Genomic DNA, 26,756 nt, shown 5'->3' on the forward strand with positions numbered 1-26,756 from the left:
CGTGTGCAGAGCAACAAGAGAGGCAGAAAGAGGAGTCTGCTCCTCCACGGGGATGGAATAAGGTAAGTGTGAGGGAAAAAGAGGGGGTACCTTAATATAATGTATGAGGGGTGGGAGGAGGGGGGCTTGATATAATGTGGGTGGGAGGTAGGCCATTAATTTAATGGTGGCGTGTAGGTGGAGGGTAATTATTTAATGAGTGCTATTTGTGAGGTGATGGTGGGGCTATTTAGTTTATTAGTGAGAGCTATTAAATTAAGGTGTGATGATGAGACCTTTAAATTTAAAGCAGGGGTGGTTTGGGGGCTATTAGCTGAACGTTGGGCTGAGTTTGGGGAGAATGAGCCATATTTATTAAAGGTGAATATGAATTATTTAATGGCAGTGATGGTTGCGGAAAATTGGTATATTTATTAAACGTAAATACTATTAATTTATCACCGGGGTGGAAGGTAGGCTATTAATGTTATGGTAGACTGCAGGTCAGAGCTAATTATTTAATGGTGGGTGCTATTAGTTTATTTGTGGGGTGATAGTGGGCTATTTAATTTAATAGTTCACATAATAATTTAAGTGAGGTGACAGAAGCTTTAATATAATGCTGGGGTGGTTTGAGGCTATTAATTGAATGTGGGGCTGAGTTTGCGGAGGAGGGCTATTTATTAAATGTGAATATAAATAATTTAATGCCGGGAATGATGGTGGAAAATTATATTTATTATACCTAAATGCTATTAATTTAATGCTGGGGATGTACGGAGGGAACAAAATAGGTTTATTTATTAAATGCTATTAATTTAACATCATGGCTGGTTGGAGAAAAATAGATGAATTTATTAAAGGTGAATACCAGTATTTCAATGATGGGGCTAGTGGGAGGCCTAATTATTAGACATGAGTGCTACTGATTTAACGCTGGGGTTGGTTGGAGTTTTCTAAATTTCATGTGTCCATTTTTTTTCCCTCAAATAGGGCCTCCAACATTCCAGGATCCAGACAAGCAGCAACTAAAGAAACCAACAGCCACTGGTGGTGAAAGTGACAAGAACTGGTAGGAGAGCGCAAGACAGTCTCCCAACTGTCCTGAATCTTGTGAGGCAGTCCCGAATTCGGGTGACTGTCTGCCTTAGTCAGGATTTGGTTTGACTGCAAGGACAGTTGGGAGGTATGTCCTGCTTCACTCTGTACTGCTCGTGAATGCAGAGCTGCGTGCGCCTAAAAGTAGTGCACACACTATTGCTAGTGTATCTGTCAACAATGATAACCATATCACACCATAGTGCCCCCACCTCCCCCGTCTAAAGTACCCAGAACCCAGAGCCTTAAGCCAGCACTGCACCTAGGTCCATCAAATTGTAAGTGCAACCCAGCGCTTTATTTCCATGTAGTGCCAGAAGGGATTAGTCACACAAATATATTCCAATAAATAAACAAGGCCATGGCCATCACTCACCATTCTGCTCGTCCAATTCATTTCCAATGTCATAGCCCATCTGTTTCTGTCGGGCTAGAATTGACGATAAAGCATCCAGGCCAGCATCTTGTTCTGCACACAGAAAGGAAATGATATTTATACATGTATGGAATGACCATAGTGTATAGTACTTTTAGCAAACTAATGGCAAGGGAAAGAGTGAGGACTGGGTAATGTGTACAGAACACATGTGAGCTACACACAGACAAGACAGACATTTTGTTGACCTAACCAATAGTCACGTAAATGCTGATTATTAATTCACTAGGAACCAGTGACATCACTTATTTGAAGAGCAAATATTCACAAGCTACTGGTTCTGATTTGTGATTTATAGGCTGCATTCTCATGTTTGGCAATTCAAATCATACAATGGCTATCTCACACTCTAGTCAACAAGTCCATTTTAAGATCTACCACTCCCAAAAAATGGGCCTTAAATTAGTGTTTTGATTTTCTCCTCATCCCATGGATGGTAATACCATGTCCATCTCTCACAGCATCCTCAACAAGGACAGGAGGATGGGAGTGGTTTACCCATTAGAGAATGGTTTACAAATAAGTATATTGCCTGCTCCACTTGAAGCACTGCTCTCACCATCAGCTATCCCACTACAGTGTGCCAATTGGAAAACAGAGAGGGGAAGCAGCCAATTGTGGTGTGGGCTGGAAAGATATTCCATTTACCAAGCCACTAGGAATTAGTGATGCCATTGAGGGATGAGACACTTTGTGCTAGTGAACTGATAGGCAACACGGTCATGGAAATTAATTAAAACCACAAAATTGCTTGTTTGACTTTGCCTCAGTGATGTCACTGGTTCTTAATGACTTTATAGACTTCCTGCTCATATACATCGGTTCAGATCACAAAATGGCAGGTTTCATTTTATGACCCTAACTGGTCCTTAATTTTTCCAAGCTATGTAGCCCCTATTTTTTAAATATGTATCAAGTAATCGCTTTAATGAACAGAGAATTTGAATGTACATCTTAAAACAAAGCAGCTAAGAACAAGAAAGTCGCCTTCTTCAACTTGCCTCCAACACATTCATCTGCACACCCACAGCTATACAAAACAAGTCTTGACCCAATCCTTTTCTTATCCTCATTTGAACCATTCCGAATGATATCTTGTCCTGCCCATACCAATCAATCACTTTCTACAACACTACACTTCTCTAAGCCCTAGACAAGGCTGGTCCAGCCAACACACATCGTCCTCTGCGTTCTAAGCCCCAATCCTAGCACTCCAAATAGACCCCACACCTGTATATGTGCTTTTGTAACACAATGCGCCAATGGTAAAAAAAAAAATTTGCTTCAAATTGTCTCCACTACAAATACATACAGTGTTCTTGCTACAGTGCCGTCTCTGTCGTGACTATGTAACCTACTTTAAAATGGGGGGGGGGGAATCAACACCATCCGTTATGAAATCTCTTCTAGTCAGATGAAACACCCCCCCCCCTACTCACCTTCTTCTCCACTCCTCTACACACCCCTCTCTGCTACAGAGGACGAGGTCTTCACACTCTTGATCCTCTTTCCTCTCAACCCCATTACCTACCTACTCCTCAGTTTCCTTCCTATAGTTTATACTGCACCGGCCTGTTACTTCTGCCTCTGGGTTTACTACCAGCTTCCATAACTATTTCCCCTCAGAGCCCCACTAACGCTCTAGCCCTCCGGATTGTAAACGCTCACAAGCAGGGAACTCGGAGACCATTTGAATCAGTAAAAAAAATGTTTTATTATTTAAAAATATAATAATAAAAAAAAAAAAGATAAATTATATTAGTAGAACAAACAGTCACATTTATATACAATTACAAGTCACAAGCAATCTTATTTGTCTTTCATTAGATATATGGTCCAAACAGATATCCACAATTATATATGTTATACATGTTTCTGCCACATAAAAGATAGAGGTATATATGATATTTTAAAGCATGATACTTTAAACATGACAGATTGTGCCTTGCAATTGTGTGGAGATATGATGTACCAAGTGACATTATATGTATTTCTAGATATCTATGCGTTTCATAAACCTTCTTGGAGACATTTTATGTATGTAATCAAATTATCTCTTGTAAATAAAACATGGTGAAGCTCTGCTGCCTGGTCAGCATCCCAAAAGTCCTTGTGTACAGACGCAAGAGCCTTGCACAAATTTAGGGATATTTTTAAAAACTGGTGTACAGAAAAATGTTGGTATCACCACTAGCAACCATTTTTTAAGTACAATATGGAAAACAAAAAGAAACAACTAATTGGTTCCTGGAGAATTCAATGGATGAAAACTGGTGAACAGGTAATTGCAAAAAGGTGTTGTAACCAACAACCATCAATATGTTTCTGCCCCTTTTCCTAGTACAGATTAAAAAATGCAACAGTTTCCAGAAATTCCCCCCATTAAGAGCTGCACTACTGGGAATTACATAGTAATATGAAGTAATAATGAAGCTGAGAAAATACATCACTCCGTCATGATGAACCTTTCCTAATTTGTAACTATGTGCCAGCATTTTATTACAGGCCAGACAACCAAGGAAAGGGTCTGGGATAATACAATGTAGATGTGGCTATACAGCTGGCTACACACCACTCTAGTATAGAATGGTTCCAGACAATACCACATTTACCCAAGCAGTTAACCACTTTGTCAAATCTTGCTAACACGGTGATGTCATCCTAAACCGCAGAGGGTTAATAAAACCTAAATCCCACTTCACAGGCTAAATATCTTAAAGCAATTATATTTCCAACCTAAAACTCCAGATACCTGTCTTCTTGGTATATACAAACAGCAAATCAAATTATTACTAACTATAAAGGGGTTACCGCCTAGGCGCCAGGCCTGAATATAAAAAGGGTTAAGAGACAGGAGGAAGGGTTAACTAGGCAATGTTTCCTTTCTCCTCAACATGAACATGTCCCGGCTTCCAGACACCACAAAACAGACATCAGTGTGTCTGTGTGCAGCGGGCCAGATGTGCCCTAATTACATTTTCTCTCTATTAGAAAACTCTGGGGTCTTACTTTTCCCCTTCTTTTAATCATGTCTCCCAATGCCGCTCTACATGAAAGCAGAGAATGCTGAAGCATTTCGAGACAGCAGGAGAGCACGGCGCTGTAGTTGGTTATAGGGATGAGCAAAATAATATTCTAAAAACAAATCTTGCCAAATAACTGCTAAAACGCACAGGCCCTCCAAAGTCACTTGGTGGAGTCATTTCACTGGAAGACTGGGATTCTCTGAGACAAGATATATGCCACTGCTTTTACACTGTAACAACATAAAAGCTTGTAGATTGGCCAGCTTTATACTTTTAAATATTTCTCAAACATGTTTGAAATGCATTAGGTCTAAGTTTCTTTAAGTGTGGACAATACTGAAAAACAGAGCTTGGTGAGAGCCATCTTTTGTTACTCTAGAGCAGGTCTGGACAACCCATGGCTCTCCAGTTGTGAAACTACAATCCCCAGCATGCTCTGCGTGCATTTGCTTTTATTTCTTAAAGGTATTTTTTTTTTTTTTTTTAAATAATAGCAGGACATACATTATATATGGAAGAATGCACCTCCTACTGTGAAGAAAGTTTCATGACCATATAAAACCAGCAGACCAAAGGCAGGGTTTTTTATACAGATCACTGGGAGGCATTATTATCTATTATCCTTATATTTCACATATTCCTTCTAATACATTTGGAGTAGTATTATGACAAACAAATTAAAACTTGAAACATTTTAATTAGAATTGTATTAAAATGATTTGTGTTTAATTATGTTTTGTTTGGGTTTTATTTTGGGGGGGTGCTTTATAATATTAAAGAAAGGTGTCAGCCTGTCACACAGCTATGTCCTATGAGACGATTGTGTGTAAGATTGCTGCATAGAACGGAGCTTGTGGTGGTCCCAGGTGCAGGGTGCTGATTCTATTGTGACCAATGCAATGTCTGGCTCTGGTACATTTGGTGGAGGAAATGTGTAATAAAACTGTAAATATTACACACTAGATCAAATGCTTCACATTTATTCATAAACTGTCACGCTCTTGCATAGATGGGGTATGTTGTATGGTAATAACTCAGGGGAAGGCCTTACTGGAACGCCAGCAAGGCTGTTTTATGTGCATTATCACTTAAACATTTTGGTTTCTAAAGAATGTGATTTATTTCACAGCAGATAAGAACCTGGTTGGCCCATCCAGTCTGCTCCCTTTTTTTTAACCTATGATAACCTCAAACCCTATTTGATCCATTATCTCTGTAAGGATATCCTTATGTCTATCCCAAACATGTTTAAATTGCTCTACAATATTAGCCTCTACCACCTCTGTTGGGGCACTTGTTGGAGTCAAATTAAAGAAACACCCCACGTTTCCTCACCACCATTTATTTATATAGCGCCACTGATTCTGCAGCTCTGTACAGAGAATTCATTCACATCGGTCCCTACCCCATTGGAGTTTACAGACTAAATTCCCTAACATACACACACACAGACAGAGAGAGAGAGCCTAGGGTCAATCTTGATAGCAGCCAATATGTATGTTTTTTGGAGTGTGGGAGGAAACCACAGCACCCGGAGGAAACCCACGCAGACACAGGGAGAACATACAAACTCCACACAGATAAGGCCATGGTCGGGAATTGAACTCATGACTCCAGCGCTGTGAGGTAAAAGTGCCAACCACTAGGCCACCGTGCTTCTTAAAGTGCATTTGTGACTTACACAAACTGGAGACAGCCATTTTTGTGTGCTAAACCAATATTCACAAGCAAGTCCCTCATGTCCTTATGAATATGGCTCATGAGAGCTAGATTGAGGTCACCGCTTCCTAGATAACGGATAGGCTGGTATTCTTGTGAATACTCTCATTCAGCCCACAAAATAGCTGCCTTTATTGTGGATAATAATTAAAAACAAAAAACATGCATCTTAGAAGCAATGGACAAAGACATGTTACCTGCTATTATCTGCTGCTGCTGTTGCTTGATTTCTCGGACCCCTAGTCCTCTGGTCTCCTCTGCTTCCTCCATCACCCATCGGTTATATGGTGAAGGGCCTGCAGCACCCCCAGTCATCAGACTCGACCTGGTAACAGATTAATGAAGAACTTAATACAGTTATTCAAGCGGAAGTAACTGACCCAATATGAAAAAAAAGTTTCTTAACATAAAATATATGTAAAGATTCACATAAGACAAAATGGTTTGAGAAGATTGACAGATTACTTACTCTTGCTAGGTAGCATAGAACAAGCTGTGGTCCTATTACCTGCTATTCTGAAAGGAGGGGAGTCACTGCAGTGTCCTTTAAGATGGTAACAAATCGGAGGGAAGAGAGGAAATTCACTAAATATTGCAATGGCTCAAAATGTGGTGTACCCTAGAAATTACTGAGTGATGAAAATAGCAGACGTGGTATGAATCGCTGCCACTGCTTTCAGATGCTACCGTGAAGAATAACATTAATGTCCATGCCAACACTGATTGCACCCAAGCTTTCTGGTTTTTATCTTTTGTACAATAAAGTTACATGTTTCTTATCACATCATAGGCTTTACAGAACAATTGGCCTTCATGAGGTGTAGGCAGCCATTTTGTATGTTGAACCAATGTTCATGACAATGCAGCATATCAATTCACTATAAACCAATGTCTCAATAATATTGGTATGAACTGTCTGCTCTCAGGATCTGACACTCCGTATTCTTCAATCACTGTTTCCAATTAAACAGTTCACAATAATTTAATCACCAGAAAACATTAGGAACATTTTCGTTCAATGCTACAAGAAAAACAGTCCCCCCCTTTATGATCTGTCCTCAAATGCAGCAAATGGCTGGAGCTACATCACATTTCCAGGAACTGTATCATGACTCGGACTCTTGTATTTTGTCCAGTCCTCTTCAACAGAGCTGCAGAGAAACCCTCTATTAAGTTATATTTAAGAGGACTGGACAGATTGAGTGCTCTTACTGTGTGAGCACACAACATGATAGAGCTCTTCGTCCTGGATAATGCCATCTGCACCATCAGGTTACACATAGGCAGTGGTTAATGTGCTACATTGAACTTTTATTTTAAATGAGTTTTGCACCTTAAGTTGTTTTAAATCTACCTTAGTATCACACTAGGACTTTGATTGGGACCCATCCCCTGGTAATCCCAGTTTTTTCTCAATATAGCAGGGTCCTGGTACTTACAACAACTGAGGACCTCTGCTGACCACTTTCTGTAATTATTTCTGACCACGAAAGTAGGGAAGTATCCAATCAGCAGATGGTTTACATTTCTAGTCTTGTGTCAGATCTTACAGTGCTAGCACAGACACAAGGCACAAATGAATGTTGGGTAGGCCCACAAAATGGCTTCCTCCACTGCATAAAGGAAAAGTACCTCATTGTGAGTGAGGTCACTAATACCTACTAAATTGATAGACAATTGGTTTGTCCCACAAAATGACTACCATAATAGGAAACAGGTATACTTTAACATCCAACTGAAGACAAAGAACCAAGTACATAGCATTACTTAGGTTAATAGGAAAGAAAATATAAAATAACACATATAACTATTTTATTAAACAAATGTGCTAGAAACTCAAAGACTGCACAAAGGAACACAAACATTTTCAACAAAACCATAATGAAAATACATGCATGTACATAATGATTTAAAAAAACAAATTATGTCAATGGTTATAAATTCCATCTGGAATATTAAACACACATATTAGGTGAGTAGAAATACTGGGAATAAGGTAGCGTGCATGTAGATTTTTCACAGATTACTCTAAAGGTTTTTGAGCTCTAGGAGATATTATGAGACAACACCAAAAGAACTGGAAAGGGAGTCTTGAATAGAGTGGTTATGTGTTGGCTGGTATACCCATTCATTATGCCATTCCTTTTTTTTGGTATAGCAAGCCAATAAATCGCTTGGAGCTGTCAAGGCTTATAAAGGTTGAGGCTGTCCATCAATGAAAAGGAGTTATGCTAACATAAAAACATTCCTCACAAGATAAGTGAGTAAAAAGTGCAACTGTTTGTCACGGTGTCAGTTTTGCCAACTGCAACAACAAAATTTACAGATGAATGTCTACTTGCAGAAGGCCTATGCCAATCAGTAGCAGATTAATACCAGCCTGCAGCAAATGAACGCCATATAAAAAAAATCACTTCTTGATAAGTACAACAGCCCTAAAGGATCCCAAGAAGTAAAGAAGAGGCTACAGGAATGTATATATAGCATCCAGGTGCTTGGCACTCATAAATAGCATGTGTACATTACCCTTCTGCCTTCCCTAGTACTTCATTTGTATGGATAGTACAAAAAATAGATCCTACAATATATTATATATGTGTGAAAGTTACTCGCCATCTTTGATAGAGTTGCTAATCAAGAGAAACTTGCAGCAGATCAGTGTTACTGCTCCATTCCATACTGGTAACCCGCATGAAGCTTACTTTGGATTAGATGAGAAGGATACTCAGCAATACCTAATACTGAAAGCAGAGATCCTGGCTAGGTTGGGTTTACCATGGTTGTCAGGATGCAGCGGGCACATACTTGGGCGTCTGATACAGAAAAGCTGTTAAGTTCACAGATGTTTGACCAGATCCATCTTACAGTAAATGGCTACTGCTGGAGGTATCAATACCAGCCCAGGTTGTGAAAAAGTGGTTCTTTGACAGATCTGCAAGAGACCTGCCAGACCAGATTCAATGTATAGACATCTCCCCAGGGAACTCCAAGAAAGCAAAAAATCTCAGCTCCTAAAGCAGGAATGGCCAAACCGTGGCTCTCCAGGTATCCCAGACTTCCACTGGTTTCACTTTTTGAATTGTTATAGACTCCCCGGGGGACTATTACAAATTACCAAGGAGACTGCTCCTTATAAAAGTGTAGTTGTGCTCATAGCACAAATTCTGGGTAAGATTTCAAAGCTCAGGCTCATTGTAAGGAGACACTTACTGCAGGCTGAAGGTGTCTAATCGGTCTTACAACTTAATCCTGGAGACAGTTTTGGTGTTAATCCCTACAAATGAACACAAGTAATACCGCTTTCATACTGCCGCCCCGGCAATATCCCGGGTTTTTCAAGCCGGCTTTTTGCCGGGGCTCGGAGCGTCCCAGCTCAGAAACACCATTCATACTGCACCTCGGACCCGGGAATTTCCCGGGTTGACCCCATTCATACTGCACAAGTCTGTGCCCTGGCAATTTGTGGGAGTCATCACCAGAGCAGTTTTCAGTGGCTGAAAAATGGTGATGTCATTGAAAGGTGACTGGTTTTTTGACGCATAAAGATGATGCAAAAGTGGGTGGTGAAATAAAAGCAATTTTCTCCAACAAAATCTGCACTCCACCATCCACCATTTCTCCTAAACTCCTTCTCGAATCTTCCACGGGCCCCCACCGATAACATCATCCTCCAGAGACAGGCAGACAGCCAATCAGCTTGTTTTCTGTGCAACCCGGGTTGAAAAACCCGGGTTGCACCATTCATAGTGCAGGCAACCCGGGTCCGACCCGGGAATTACCCCTCGATAAATCCCGGGTTGAAGACCCGGGTTTTTAGACCCGGGATTTTTGACTTGTACCATTCATACTGCACCAAGACCCGGGTCGTTTGAGCTCGCCCTGGCAAAAACCCGGGATTTTGGTGCAGTATGAATGGGGTATAACAGGGCCCTTATAAAATCATAGAGCAGCAGAGTGGAGAAGTAAACTACCAGGTTCATCAATCTTGTAAACAAAAATCTGTGCAAATATACCATATCAATTTCATCAAACTTTGGATAGACAAAGTTATTTCAATCAGTGAAAATATCAAGACTGGGCAATGCTCATGTAATACCTAAAAACTGTCTCAAGTTCAGGATGTACGAGAGATATGTCAAAGGAATAGAGGTGTGTTCACTGAGCTACCTGACCCAGCCACATCAAATATGACATTATCATAGAACATGGCGTAAGGGTTAATCTACCAGCAACTGTGTACAAATGTCAGGCCGTTACTGAGGAGGTAAAGAACATGCTTGAGCTAGATGCAACTGAAGAGTTCTATAGTGATTATGATATGATACATGCACCTCTTCCTCCTTGCCAATGATTTTGCTACCTATTTCAAAGACAAAATTAACACCATTCGAAAATATATTTCCTCATGTCAAATTCCACTCACTCCACCCACCATCATGCTCCAATCCACCCTTAATTCATTCTCTTCAGTAACTGAAGACTAAGTCTGTGCGCTCATCTTATCTCACCCTACAACCTGTCCACTCGACCCTATTCCCTCCCAACTTCTCCGCTCCGTCTCCTCCACTGCATACCCACCTTTAACACACCTCTTCAACCTCTCTCCACTGGCACATTTCCATCCTCCTTTAAACATGCGCTCATCTCACCAATTCTAAAGAAACCATCTCTCGATCCAGCCTCTCTCTCCAACTACCGCCCTATTTCTCTCCTCCCCTTTGCCTCCAAACTACTTCTACGATTAGTGTACAAACACCTGTCTCACTTTCTCTCCTCTCATTCCATTCTCAACTCTCTGCAATCAGGTTTCCGCCCCCAACATTCCACTGAAACTGTTCTCACAAATGTGACCAATGATTTACTTACTGCTAAATCTAAGGGTCATTTCTCCATACTCATTCTCCTGGACCTCTCTGCTGCTTTTGACACTGTTAAACACCCTCTTCTCCTACACACCCTTTACTCCACTGACCTTAGCGACACAGTTCTTTTCTGGTTCACTTCCTACCTATCGAACTGCTCCTGTAGTGTTTCTACCTCTGACACATCCTCCTCTCCACACCCACTATCTGTTGGGGGTCCCACAAGGCTCTGTTCTTGGCCCTTTACTTTTTTCATTTTCCTATTCTTATGGGGCACTAATTCGCTCATTCGGCCTCCAATACCACCTCTATGGTGATGACACCCAAATCTATATCTCTTCCCCTATACTATCTTGTGTAACCAACTGTCTTTCTGCTATCTCCACATGGATGTCCCAATGCTACCTAAAGCTCAACATGTCCAAAACTGAGATTATTATCTTCCCTCCTGCCAGAGTCACCACCTGCCCTCAAATCTCCCTCACTGTCAATAACACCACAATTTCCTCAGTCTCCCAAGCCCACTGCCCTATGTGTCACACTTGACTCCACCATCTGCTTTATTCCTCACATCTAGCTTCTATCCCAGTCCTGTCGACTACACCTTAAAAAGATTGCCAGAATACGCCCTTTTCTTACTCAACATGCTACCAAAACTCTAATCCATTCTCTCATCTATCTGGCATTCCTGACACCCATATATCCACACTTCAATCCATCCTAAATGCTGCTGCAAGACTGATCTTCCTCTCTCACCCCTCCACATCTGCTGCACCACTTTGCAAATCTCTACACTGGCTCCCTGTGTCCTCCAGAATCAAATTCAAATTACTCACCCTTACCTACAAAGCCCTCAACAACACTACCCCTGCATACATCTCAAATCTCATATAAAAATACTCTCCCTCCCGCCCTCTTGGCTCTACCTTTGACCAGCACCTTGTCTCATCTCTGGTAACCACTTCTCACTCGCACATACAAGACTTCTGTGCTGCTCCCCACTTATGGAATTCCCTACCATGCTCAATCAGACTTTCCCACAGCCTTCCAATCTTTGGATGCACTTTGCAAACCCATCTCTTTTTTTTTTTTTTATAGAGGTAACCTTATCCTTGATAACACTATTCACACTAATCCACCCTCACAACTGTCTCAATCTCCACTCTAAGCCACACTCGCTCCTCTTGTTTCAGCTATGCCCTCTTCCACTTATAATGTTAGCTCTCTAATGAGCAAGGTCCTTCATACCCTTCGTTTTCATGTCTGCATTTATTTTGTCGGCCTTGTATGTCCTGTTTTATGCATGTCCTGTTTTCCCTACTGTACGGTGCTGCAGAGCACTGTGGCGCCTTACAAATCTACGATAATAATAATAGTGATTGATCACAATCCATAGTATTAATCCAGAAACATAAATAAAGCTTGAATCTCTGAGAAGACTTCCTTTTAAATGCTATACATTTGATACATATGTTATTTCTCATGGTGAAGAGCTAATTGAGAGACAGGGAACAGCCAGATATATTACAATCCTGGACTTGACCAAAGGTTACTGGTAGACACCAATGACAAAAAAGAGCTAAAGAAAAACCAGCATTAAATACACTAGACGGCTTATTTCAATATACAATATTAAACTGCTGTCATCAAACCTCAAAGTAACAATACTGAAGCTGTTCCAAACTGTCTACCCCCTGTAAATAAAAAGACAAATTAGGGCATTTTTGGGACTGACAGGTTACTACAAACTCTTCATTGCCACCATGTCTGCCCTGTTGATTGACCTCACAAAAGAGTATCGCGTCTGTAATGATAAAGTGGACATCTGAAACTAAACTGGTGGTAGTCATTATTGTGACTATTTAAACGCTGACAAGACATACCCCGACGTTATGACACCGAAGTTGGCATTCACGACAGACTCGTCATACCGACTGCTTCAAAAAGAGGCATCAAAGAATTCCGAGCAATAAAGATCCCGGCAGCCAATAATGACATCACTTTGAAGGGCGACACTATTATAGGAGCTAGTAAGGTGGTAATTTAAGCAGGAACTGGCTGTACAATGTACAATACAAAGCCTTGCCGGGACAGGATTTGGTGGATGGGCCTGGGTACTTCAGAGTTGCTGGGTATCCCTGGCATAGGATCCTTATGCCTTTTGTATGAATATAGATCCTTTAATATGGCATTATTTAGAAAACGAGAGAACCCAGTTCATTTTTATTTAACTAAAATACAGCCTGGTAAACCACAATTGTGTACATCCCCTCAAATGGCCAAGGAGGGACACAATTCATTTTATTAAAAAAGGAAAGAGTACTTCCGGTGTTTCTAGACATGAACCTTGGCAAAATGATAAAACAACTTACGCTACACAGTTACAAATATGACAAACCATAAACAGGTCATAATATACATGTTGGAAGCAATTATACATTTAGGTACCGCTTTTATGGAGGAAAAGCAGAGTATTATCCATACATATTCATTTACAATATCCCAAAAGAAACAATGCAAAAAGAAAGTGGGACAGGAGGTTCTGGATGCAAAACAGGTCATTTGGGAGCTAGCTGAAATAAAACGCTGCTAGGAAATGTTGCTGGAAGTAGGATGTAAAATGAATGTGACATATTAAGACAATGTAGAGAGACAAGTGCTATAAAGCTTTGGTTTGTCCCCTCTGTACTACTGTATAATTAGGTGGAGTACAGTGCCATCTACTGGCCAGTTTTGCAACAAGCACTCATTAAAAAGGATTATAATTGCACATTGCCTCTCTAATCACTCTTCTTAGCAGTGTTATCATCATCATCATCATCATCATTTATTTATATAGCGCTAACATATTCCGAAGCGCTTTACAACTGGGGACAAACACAGTAAACTAATAAACAAACTGGGTAAAACAGACATGGAGAGAGAGGTGAGAAGGCCCTGCTCGCAAGCTTACAATCTATGGGACAATGGAAGTTTGATACAAGAGGTTAAGTCTACATTTTGCATTTCTGTCCAGCCAGATTGCATAGGTAAAAGTGACTCATAAGCTGAATGATCCCGTCACACAACAATGTTGGTCAGGGGGTAGTTGTCTTGTGTGAAATTGTGTAACGGTTGGTAATAGGGAAATGTAGTGAGGTTAAGAGGGTGGTTGAGGAATATTATAAGCTCGTCTGAAGAGGTGGGTTTTCAGAGAACAATTGAAAGTTTGTAGACCAGAGGAGAGTCTTATTGTGCGAGGGAGAGAATTCCATGGAGTGGGTGCAGCCCAGAAAAAGTCCTGTAACTGGGATTGGGAGGATGTAATGAGGGTGGATGAGAAATCTTGTGCAGAACAGAGTTGCCGAGTTGGGAGACATTTTGAGACAAGAGAGGAGATGTATGTTGGTGCAGCTTTGTTGATGTCCTTGTAGGTTAGTAAAAGTATTTTATATTGGACTCGGTAGAAAACAGGTAACCAGTGTAGAGACATACAGAGTGATTCGGCAGAGGAATAACGATTTGCAAGGAAAATCAATCTTGTCGCTGCGTACAAAATAGATTGTAGGGGTTTGAGTCTGTTTTGGGGAAGACCAGTAAGGAGGGAATTGCAATAGTCAATGCGGGAGATGATAAGTGCATGAATTAAAGTTTTTGCCATGTCTTGTGTGGGAAATGTGCGAATTCTGGAAATGTTTTTTTAGATGTATGTAACATGATTTAGATATAGAGTCATTGGGGGGACGATTGATCACCGCAACACGTAGAGAGAATGGATTAAAAATGGGAATAGCATGTACTTCAAAAGATGTGAACGTGAGTGATGAGACATTTGGTAGAACTGTGTATGTGCACTGTGGGGAGAGAAGTAGTCCAACCCCACCTCCTTGTCTGCCTTCAGGTCTGGAGGTGTGGGTAAGATGGAGACCACCATGTGAAAGGGCTGCAGGTGAGGCAGTGTCTGATTGCGTGAGCCATGTTTCTGTTATTGCCAGAAGGTTGAGGTTTTTTGAGAGGAAGAGATCATGAATGGAGGTAAGTTTGTTACAAACAGAGCGTGCATTCCAAAGGGCACATTTAAAGGACTTGGGAAGAGAGGGGAAACAGGTGATGTGTTTGAGGTTTGCTATAGAGCAGTAGTGCTCTGATGTACACACAACAGAATCTTACTCTGGACAGCATTATGACTGGACCTACTAATATCAATATTACAATTGGGAATTTAAAAATAATCATAGGGTTGGTGGTTCTGTGCTATATATTCTGAGAATAAAAACAAATCCTTAAAAAGGCATTGATTAGTTGTGATTATCAAAATGTGAGTACTTAACATATATAAAAGGTAATGTTGTCAGCTGGTGTAAGCATTGCTGAAAGAGGGTGGTTTATTTGCTCATTCCATGTAAGAAACATAGGGATATAACCTGATACTTTACTATAGAGAAACAGCACCACCTGCTGGCTGAGAATATGTGTAGAATTTTTTTTTGTAATAAGTCGTAATTTACACTTAGGCTGTATGTATCAGTTTCCCTTAAATACTATCACATCAGCCCGCTGTTGTGGATCTACAAATCCCAGTTTACATGTCAGCATTTGATAGCAGGCCGGCTGGAATGTGAAACCAGCCCAGGTGCAACCATCTGACCGAGCCTGATCCAATATATAGACTCCTTTGGGTTACTGAGCTGTTACTCTCCTAATTTTACCAGATACCAGATTATGATTTAGGCTAGTAAACTTAGCACCAGATATAGATCAGCATATTATACCTGCCACTAGAAATGGTTCAGTATACAGCTGTTAAGAATGTTAGGAGTGGGCTCTGGAGCCTGTCCTGCTAGTCAATATCCTCAAAGGCGAGTCATGGAGAGTCCTTGTCCTTTTAAGGGCTAGGTTGTAGAAGGTATTACTGAAAGAAACAATTCCCAAGCTGTTGGCTTGTGACCCCACTATTCCAGGATTCCACCTGCCATGAAGGCAGACAGCTCGGACAGAATAGAACTCAGAACTACTTACAGCAAGGCTGGGGTGAGAGTGAGATGGGAGGAAAAGCACAGCTGGAGAAAAGTGAACAAAATGGATGGAGAATGCAAATAGAGAGTGATGAGTATGCATGTGCTCCATGTAGTGTTCATCTGCTACCTCTAACTAAACCAGTGTTGGCTAACCTGTGACACTCCAGGTGTTGTGAAACTACAAGTCCCAGGATACTATTTCAGCAATAAGCTGCTATATATTGGCAAAGCATGCTGGGACTTGTAGTTTCACAACACCTGGAGTGTCACATGTTAGCCAACACTGACCTAAACACTTGTCATGATATTCCCACTTATAAGAATAAGTACAGTTACATGAGTGTTGAATTTCCAAATCAATCAATTTACCTTGATAACATACTCAAGCAATGTCCATCTTGCAGACTTGTTGACCATGCAAAGAATGGTTTATATGTGTTACCATATATATATATATATATATATATATATATATATATATATATATATATATATTTATATTTCAGTTATGTTGTTCACTCATAAAAATAAAAAAATAGCAGACAACAGAATAGGGCAATCCGGTGAGTGAAGACATGAGCTGCTGATTTCCAGGTTTATTTGGATTCTATGCCAAAAAAAGATGACAGTTCCCTATTATTCTTAAAATGGTACACAAAAGACAATAAAGTGGAACTAGGACTCCGTTAGGCTGGGTACGCACTATACAAAATTTCTCCAGATGAGAGAGTGATTTTACCAACTATAAAAAAAAAAAAGCCCTGATCAGCATGCCGATTCATGTGTACACACTAAACACATTCTACAAGATTTATCTTTAGATCTGTTCTCTTTATCGGTCATAACCATCAGCTGAAAAGATTGTGACTCTGCACACTCCACAGAGATCTATGGACACTGCCGGTCGTGAGTGTGTACACACTGCAGGATACGAACATCGTTCCTTCAGTGAACGAGATTTTTAGTCCGGTTTAAAAACCAAGAGAAACTATATGGTGTGTTTTGGAACGATAATTGTTGCAGTGTACACACCAACACGATAACGGACCAAATAGATGTTTATTGTTTGATTGGCCCGATAATCGTCTGAAAACCTTGTAGTGTGTACTCAGCCTTACCAAGACTAAACATGTGGAATTTTTCATGCATTATATATTATAAAAGCACAGTTCCAACAGTCAAAATATGACATTTTTTTCTAAGAACAATTATTATTTTGAATAACTAAATTACACAGGCATAAGACATTCTCCATAGAAGATGTCTCCGGCCTAGTATATTAAACCGAAGCCTGGACCTGAGTAAAAACTGAATTAGTAGGTATTGGATTTTCAAGCCATTCTATTATATTTCTCTGAGCTTCCTTTCATTCCAACACTCATTAAAGAAATCAGTTAAAATATATCCTTTTCAGTCAGCCCTTTCAAATTGATACAGAGACATTTGGCGATTATCTCTGTTGGAAAGTGTAATCTCCCTGACATGTTTGGTAAGCACTTTCCCACAGAACAAGGCATAACTTCCTTCTTCCTCTGATCTGCAGTGGTTCAGCTTTTGCTGGTGTGAAGATTAAAGATTATCCAATTAGCCACCCACTGCCTCAGTCCTCTTAATCACTTAAACCTCTGAAATCATCACAGCCCAGTGGAGTGTGCAGATAGCTTTTGATTAGAGCGGCAGATGTAACTAATTATAGGACTTAGTAATGCGTCCAGAGAGAAAACATGACAGTGCTTTTTAGGAACAGGGGGCTACAGCGTCCAATTCAATGGCTTATCTATCGAAGAGGCATTGTTTTACCTAAAATTCTATGCAAGCTTCCCACTCAGTCCACTCAACCAGAGCTTCAGAGAGGCCACACACTGAGCCCTATGCAACAATGCTCAACCATTAGCACAGTGGATTCCAAACTTTCTCAGGCACCCTTAGGGTCTCTATAATTTTTTCAAGGCACCCCAAAGCCAAAATAATTACAAGTATTCCCTGCCTTGCTTACCACCGGCCCTGGCCATGACACCCCTGTGAGATCACAGCGGCACCCTAGCGCACAGTTTGGGAACCACTGCATTAGCCATTATAAAATAGTGTGCAGTCTGATTAATTTGGTGTTATCATAAGGGAAGGCAGCATTAATTCATTGTTTATATTTATATTGTTTATTATACATCTAAATACAGACCAATAACAGCGACCGTTCAACGCCTAGTCTTCAAGACTAGCCACTGGCACCCAAGAACACATAGGTGATTTAGAAGTCGTATGTGACTTGGCCCTAAAATGGTAGGACTTCTAAGTTGACCAAGAGACACTTGAGATGTGGCCACAAATCTTTGTGTTAGCAGTATTCCTTAATCTCCAGTTGTGTGTAGTGCAAATTATAGAAGATAGGGCTGGGACAACACTATATCCTTAGCTTTTAACCATTCTATGTATATTTACATATCAGGCGAACTGGAGGACAGGGGCGAGTACGTGGCCTTGCACCTTTCTGCGTGGCATTTTATTTCTACTATTAAACTACTTCTAGTCTAAAAACCACAACTCATGAAACACGATTTAGCTAGTTAAGAAGTGAAAGTGAAAATGCATGTCATGAACAGATATCCTTGTGTTTGAAATGGGAACAGGATTACTAGTGGCACTCATGTTTGTCTTATTTCATTCACTCCTTGACCATACTGTAAAATTTTATGTAAATGTCATATTATGGGGCAGATGATACGATGTGTCTCTGGTCTGCAGACACACATCACGTCTGAATTTTTACTAAACTCTTCGCTCATCTTCCCTTGCATCTGATAGAGATGCGAGGGAAATTGAGCAGAGATTTCTGTACCTTATTTACCAATGTCCAGCAGCACCTCGCGGCTAAGTGAATTTGCCCCATACGTCTGATCCTCATGAGTTGTTTATTTTAAAAAAGGGAGTCGAAACATGCTGAGATTCTGGCAGTCAATTAGAAATTTGTAGAACATTTTAGCAGCAAATTGCACGATATAAGGCCCAAAGAGGCCACCAATCACATCCCCTGACCTCATCAGAAATATGTTATGTTGTGATAACCTCCAGAAAGTTTTCTATACATTTATGTGAATGATAAATGGTCTTAAACTTTCTATGTAATTGCCCCATGAGTTCTGTTGTGATATAGATAAACTGTTATGAAATACATTACATCTGAATGGAAATAAGACGCATAAACATCAATAATGTTAAGAGAACACTATAGTCGTTTTGAACAGAGAGTAAAGATTGCAGAATGATAAGCTGATAAACCAAGCTCTGTACTGCGTCTAAACAAGAAAAGTATATCTGACAAATTTTAATACTTGGAAGCAAATTGCTGAGCGGGCAGAACGGCACACAGTATTCCCTTGTTGAGTCTAACATTTTCTTCTAAAAAGAAATATTTTGATGACTAAAATCCCTTAGCAACGTTCAATTGTCTGACTGAGACTCACTGAATTATGACCAAATATAAACTGTGATTAATTTGGTTAATTTCTTAAGAAAAGGGGATGCAGGTATTAGGACCAGAACCTCATATGATCATCAGAGCGATAAGTGGAACATGGGACAACAGACGTCTGACACGAAGGATAGGGGACGGAAGCTGTCAGCTCAGGGAACAGGGAATGACTGACACGGAGTGAAGGGCCGGAACAGGAGTCAAAACATTCTAACTCTTAAATAAAAAGAAAAGGCACATGCATCGCTCCAATACCTCTGCCCCTGTGCCCTATTCAAACTGCCAGCTCTAATGGCTTAAATTAGACTGTCAAATAGCCGTTCCATGCTGTGTGCGCACCCAAACCAGCTCATGGAAACATGCCATACGTGATGGGTTCCACGAGTGTTATAATGGGACAAATCTGGAGTTTTAAAAGGTGATTAAAAAGTACCTCAGTATGTAATGCTACAGAATGCTTTACGGTTGATGATTAATTAAATGAAGCATTCTTTAATATATATATTTTGCAATACATTCAGTAGAATTGCCAGTTTATATAATTTTACAGACGCAAATATGCCAATTATAGTCATCCCCTTTGAATATTAAGATCAGAAACCAGCAGTTTACATATCATGGCACACATGACAAGCACTACGGAGTATGCTGGCACTATTTAAAAAAACCAAAAACGTATCAACAAGTTCACAATTTAAATGTACATCCATAAAAATAGTGGCATGGTCATGCCCAAGCATTGTAATGGGAAAAAGAAAAGGATTCCATTAATTAAATAAAACTTAAAAGGGAAACTACAATTAAAAAATGTAAAATCTCCTTCCCTAATAGTACATACTGTTGATTATTACTATAGTTAATCTGTGCCCCCACCTACTCAACACGGCACTGGTCATAAAGTAAAACAGCAGGGAAGAACGCAGGTCTTCCTGCTCAACCTTACAACATGACGGATCTGGACAGCTGACATCGGCCTGTAAGTATGGATATCTTGGAAACTCAGGTGTTCAGATGTGTTACAACATTGTTAGAGCCGGAAGTCTGATCTCCTTTAATATTTCACACAGAGGCCATCAGGTTGTATAGGTAAGGATGAAACACAGTTCATTCGAAAAACTATACCTGTTGTTAACACTATGGGAGGGGAGACTTATTTTTTTAATGGAAGTTACTAAGTCACTAAAACTAAAGTATAAGAACTAATATAGTTAGGTCCATATATATTTGTTGTTATTATTCAAGTTACATCATATAATGAATATGGGTATTAATTTGAGGGTATTCATGTCCAAAGTGGAGGAAGGGTTTAGGATTTACAGCTGTTTAATATATAGTCCCTTCTTTTTCAAGGGCTCAAAAGTAATTGGACAATTGACTCAAAAGCTGTTTCATGGACAGGTGTGGGCTATTCCTTTGTTCTTTCTGTGTCAATTAAGCATGCAAAAGTCTGGAGTTGATTCCAATTGTGGCATTCAGTCTATGGGGAGACGTATGTGGGGTTAGACGGTTGTGATTTCTACACTAAGTGGGATTTTCTCACAAAGTGGACGAAAATGCAGTTAGACATCACAGTTGGACAAACATTGAATTACATTGGATTACTCCCAGGAATAAGCTATATCTGCAAAGTCTATTTCTGCAATACTTGTCTGTCTATACGGTACACTGTAAAGAGGTAAATCTTTAAAAAAAACCTTACTTTTTTGCTTTTACTCTCATCACAATGTTTAACAAACTGCTCTTCTTGGTCTCCTTTCATGGCATTGTTTTTAGGACTGTGTCATCTTTCACCCCTCCACCAACACAAACATTTGTCCACATTGCACCTGCATTACTCCACTCACCTCTATTTAACACCCATGAACTGTTGTCCTATTTATTATCTCTAACAAGTACAACCTCCACCTGTCGCCAGAAAATAAAAGATCACACATCTTACAATCCCCTTGCCTATCTTTCTCTCTCTGCTTCTATTAGCCGGTGATGTATCACCTAATCCAGGTCCCCCACACTCCTCACACACACATGCATCAGAACACTACCGCTCTATAGCAAACCTCAAACACATTACCTGCCTCCCCTCTCTTCCAAAGTCCTTTAAATGTGCCCTTTGGAATGCACGCTCTGTTTGTAACAAACTTACCTCAATTCATGATCTCTTGCTCTCAAAAAACATCAACCTTCTGGCAACAACAGAAACATGGCTCATGCAGTCAGACACTTCCTCACCTGCAGCACTTTCACATGGTGGCCTCCATCTCACCCACACCTCCAGACCTGAAGGCAGACAAGGAGGTGGGGTTGGACAACTTCTCTCCCCACAGTGCATGTTCACACTTCTACCAAATGTCCCATCACTCACGTTCACATCTTTTGAAGTACATGCTATTCGCATTTTTAATCCATTCTCTCTACGTGTTGCAGTGATCTATCGTCCCCCTGGAGCACACCAACAATTTATTGAGGATTTCTCTGCATGGCTCCCTCACTTCTTAACTTCAGACATCCCCACCCTCATCCTGGGTGATTTCAACATCCCCATTGATAACCCACCTTCCAAGGCTGCTTCCAAACTACTCTCTCTAACCTCCTCTTTTGTGGATTGAATCATCTACTCATCAGGAAGGCCACTGCCTTGATCTTGTTTTCTCTAGACTATGCTCACTTTCTAACTTTCTTAACACACCCTTCCCCCTCTCGGATCATCACCTAATCAGCTACAAGCTCATCCCCACTGCTCTAACCTCTCTACTGTCTAACTCTACCAAGCCTCCTCATACCCGCAGAAATCTTAATTCTATTAATATTCAACAATTTTCCACCTCTCTCCAACACCTTCTCTCCCCTATCTCTACATTCTCCTCCCCTGAGATGGCAGTACCTCTTTTTCACCAAACCTTAGCAACAGCCATTGATCAAGTGGCTCCAGAGACACTACATACTACACGTCGACTTCGATGTCAGCCGTGGCACACTACAGCAACGTGAAATCTTCAAAAGCTTTCCCGTAAAGCAGAACGTCACTGGCGTAAATCTCGCACCTCTAATGAATTCTTCACTTATACTTCTATCTACCGGTCCTATCGAAATGCTCTGGACACTGCAAAACAAACATACTTCCAATCTCTTATTTATGCTCAGGCTTCCAACCCCAAACACCTTTTTAAGACATTTAAAGCTCTTTTCAATCCTCCCACCCCAAACCCTCCATCCACTATCAGTGCCCAGGATCTTGCTTCCTATTTCAAAGGACAAGATTGATAAGATCAGACTAGAAATGGTATCCTCTTCCTCGACAAGCAATTGGTTCAATTCCTTCCCACCAACCTCTGACACCCTCTCTTCATTTGACCCCACAAATGAAGAGGAAATTTCTACTCTTTTCTTATCCTCCTACTCTACCTCCAGTCCTCTTGATCCTATTCCCTCGCAAAATGGTAGATTCCTGCCTCCTGTGCTCATCTCACCTCTAACTAAAATCTGTAATCTCTCGCTCTCTACTGGCATGTTTCCGTCACTATACAAGCATGCAGTGATTACTCCTATTCTAAAAAAAACAAGATTCCGACCCAAACTCTCTCTCAAATTACCGTCCCATCTCTCAGCTGCCATGCGCCTCCAAGCTTCTAGAGAGACTTGCCTACACTCGCCTCACACGCTTCCTTTCCACAAACAGCCTGTTGGATCCTCTTCAGTCTGGCTTTCGTTCTCAACACTCCACAGAGACTGCGTTGACTAAGGTTGTCAATGATCTGATCACTGCTAAAACTAAACGCCATTACGCTCTCCTAATTCTCCTGGATCTCTCGGCTGCATTTCACACCGTTGACCACACTCTTCTCATACAAATGCTGCAATCCCTAGGGCTTCAAGACACTGTTCTATCCTGGTTCTCATCCTACCTTTCTAATCGCTCTTTCACTGTTAATTTCTCTGGGGCCACCTCTGCTCCGCTTACTTTATCATTTGGAGTACCGCAAGGCTCAGTGCTAGGTCCTCTGCTGTTCTCTATCTATACCGCTTCTCTTGGAAATCTAATAAGTTCTTTTGGATTTAGGTATCATCTTTATGTGGATGATACCCAAATTTATCTATCCTCTCCTGATCTCTCGACATCTGTGTTGTCCCGTGTAACTGACTGTCTTTCTGCCATTTCGTCTTGGATGTCCTCTCGCCAACTCAAACTTAATCTTTCTAAAACAGAGTTAATAATATTCCCACCCACCAACAAGAGCATACCTGACATTTCTATCTCTGTTGATAACATGACCATAAATCATATATCTAAAAAACATTTCCAGAATTCGCACATATATCTTACACAAGACACTGCAAAAACCTTAATTCATGCGCTTATCTCCCGCATTGACTATTGCAATTCCCTCCTTACTGGCCTTCCCAAAAACAGACTCAAACCCCTACAATCTATTTTGCATGCTGCGGCAAGATTGATTTTCCTTGCAAATCGTTACTCCTCTGTTGAATCACTCTGTATGTCTCTACACTGGTTGCCTGTTTTCTACCGAATCCAATATAAAATACTCTTACTAACCTACAAGGCCATCAACAAAGCTGCACCAACATACATCTCCTCTCTTGTCTCAAAATGTCTCCCAACTCGGCAACTCTGTTCTGCACAAGATTTCTCATCCACCCTCATTACATCCTCCCATTCCCAGTTACAGGACTTTTTCTGGGCTGGACCCACTACATGGAATTCTCTCCCTCGCACAATAAGACTCTCCTCTGGTCTACAAACTTTCAAGTGTTCTCTGAAAACCCACCTCTTCAGACGAGCTTATAATATTACTCAACCACCCTCTTAACCTCACTACATTTCCCTATTACCACCTGGTATACAACTACCCCTTGATCACCATTGTTGTGTGACAGGATCATTTAGCTTATGAGTCACTTTTACCTTTGCAGTCAGGCTGGGCCGACTGCAAATGTAGACTTAACCTCATGTGTCAAACTCCCATTGTCCAATAGATTGTAAGCTTGCAAGCAGGGCCTTCTCACCTCTTTGCATGTTTTACCCAGTTTGTTTATTAGTTTACTATGTTTGTCCCCAATTGTAAAGCGCTACGGAATATGTTGGCGCTATATAAATAAATGATGATGATGATGATGATTTGCATTTGGAAGCTATTGCTGTGAACTCACAACATGCAGTCTAAGGAGCTCTCCATGCAAGTGAAACACGCCATCCTTAGGATGCAAAAACGGAAAAATCCATCAGAGAGATAGCGGGAACCATGGGATTGGCCAAATCAACAGTTTGGTACATTCTGAGAAAAAAAAATAAAGCACTGGTGAGCTCGGCACAAAGAGGCCTGGGCGTCCACGGACAACAGCAGTGATGGATGATTGAAAGATCTTTCCATGGTAAAGAAAAAACCCTTCTCAACATCCAGCCAAGTGAATAACACTCTCCAGGAGGTAGGCATATCATTATACAAGTCTACCATAAAGAGAAGACTTCACAAGAGCAAATACAGTGGGTTCACCAAAAGGTGTAAACCATTCATAAGCCTCAAGAACAGAAAGACCAGGTTAGACGTTGCCAGAAAACATATAAAGAAGACAGCCCAGTTCTGGAACAGCATTATTTGGACAGATGAAACTAAGATTAACTTGTACCAGAATGATGGGAAGAAAAAAGTATGGATGAGGCTTGGGTGTAAATGTATGAAAGAGCAATTTCTGCAAGTCGCCGGAAATCAGCGACTTTGCAGAGAAAATTTAATGCGGCGATGCACAGATGAGTTGTGAAGTGTATAGGGATATACTGTCTGCTCAGATTCAGCACAATTCAGCACAGTTGATTGGACGGCATTTCACAGTACAGATGGACAATGACCCAAAACATACTATGTAAGCAACCCAGGAGTTTGTAAAGGCAAAAAAGTGAACTATTCCACAATGGCCAAGTCAATCATCTGATCTCAACATGATCGAGCATGCATTTCCCTTGCTGAAGACAAAACTAAAGGCAGAGACCCATGAACAAACAACAACTGAAGACAGCTGTCCCAAAGGCCTGGTAAAGCATAACAAAGGAGGACACCCAGCACTTGGTGATGTCCATAGGTTTCAGACTTTTGCAACAAAGTATTAAAAATGAACATTTTATTTATGATTATATTTGTCCAATTACATTTGAGCCCCTGAAATTATCGGACTGTGTGTAACAGTGTTTCTCAACTCCAGTCCTCAGGACCCCCTAGCAGTACATGTTTTCCATATCTTTGCTGGAGCACAGGTGTATTCATTACTGACTGACACAGTGTAGCAGGTGGTATAATTCTTTCACTGGTCACCCGCCAATCTTGCACTGTTAGTGGGTCCTAAGGACTGGAGTTGAGAAACACTGGTGTATAAAAATGGTTGCAATTCTTAAATGTTTCATACAATATTTTTGTTCAACCTCTTGAATTAAAGCTGAAAGTCTGCACTTCAATTGCATCACCATTGTTTAATTGCAAATCCATTGTGGTGGCGCCCAGAGCAAAAATTATGAAAATTGTGTCACTGTCCAAATATTTTCATACCAAGCTGTATATGAGAGTATGGTGTAACATTGGAAAATTTATATATAATTTATATATATATATATATATATATATATATATATATATATATATATATATATATATATATGTTTCCAAATATCATGATACAGAAACCCTGGGGATAGATACTGCAACCTTTCAACATTCATAACTGGAAATTCTGCAACATGCTTGCTCAATTTTGTGTACAACTTGTTAAGCAATGCAGTCATTCCTTGTTTTCTCAAAACCGATCTCTCAGACCCTACATACATCCTGTATGATGTTTACATACTAAACATCATTGCATCACTGGTCATGTCTTATGAGGCAAGCATATCCTGAGTCCTCACCTTCATTACAGAAGACCAGCAGGACATTATATCACAACAATAATCATCCTGTGCTCTGACTGTACAAGCTTCATAAGCTCAACAATGGTTCTGTCAACAAGGAGCTGCAAATCCTGTATTTGCCATCCCTGCTCAAAAAACATACTGGATTGTGGTTTACATTACTTACTGATTACACATGTGCCAACACTAAAACTTCAAAGCATGACAAATCTGTAATACTCAAAGAGCACCTGTCATCTCAAACAGCGGAAAAAGTCATT

General features: G+C 40.5%; 1 protein-coding gene across 2 annotated transcripts in view; it reads right to left on the reverse strand.

The window, feature by feature from the left end:
• STX8 (syntaxin 8) overlaps positions 1-26,756 on the reverse strand; it is a 154,578-nt gene that overhangs the window by 104,302 nt on the left and 23,520 nt on the right. For both annotated transcript variants that reach the window (XM_075216955.1, XM_075216956.1), the window contains 2 exons: positions 6,456-6,583; positions 1,454-1,546 (listed from right to left, as the gene is read on the reverse strand). In XM_075216955.1, the coding sequence (XP_075073056.1) occupies positions 1,454-1,546; positions 6,456-6,583 (221 nt within the window). The remainder of the gene's footprint in view (positions 1-1,453; positions 1,547-6,455; positions 6,584-26,756) is intronic.

This window comes from Mixophyes fleayi, chromosome 6, assembly GCF_038048845.1.
Source record: "Mixophyes fleayi isolate aMixFle1 chromosome 6, aMixFle1.hap1, whole genome shotgun sequence".
Classification (NCBI taxonomy): domain Eukaryota; kingdom Metazoa; phylum Chordata; class Amphibia; order Anura; family Limnodynastidae; genus Mixophyes; species Mixophyes fleayi.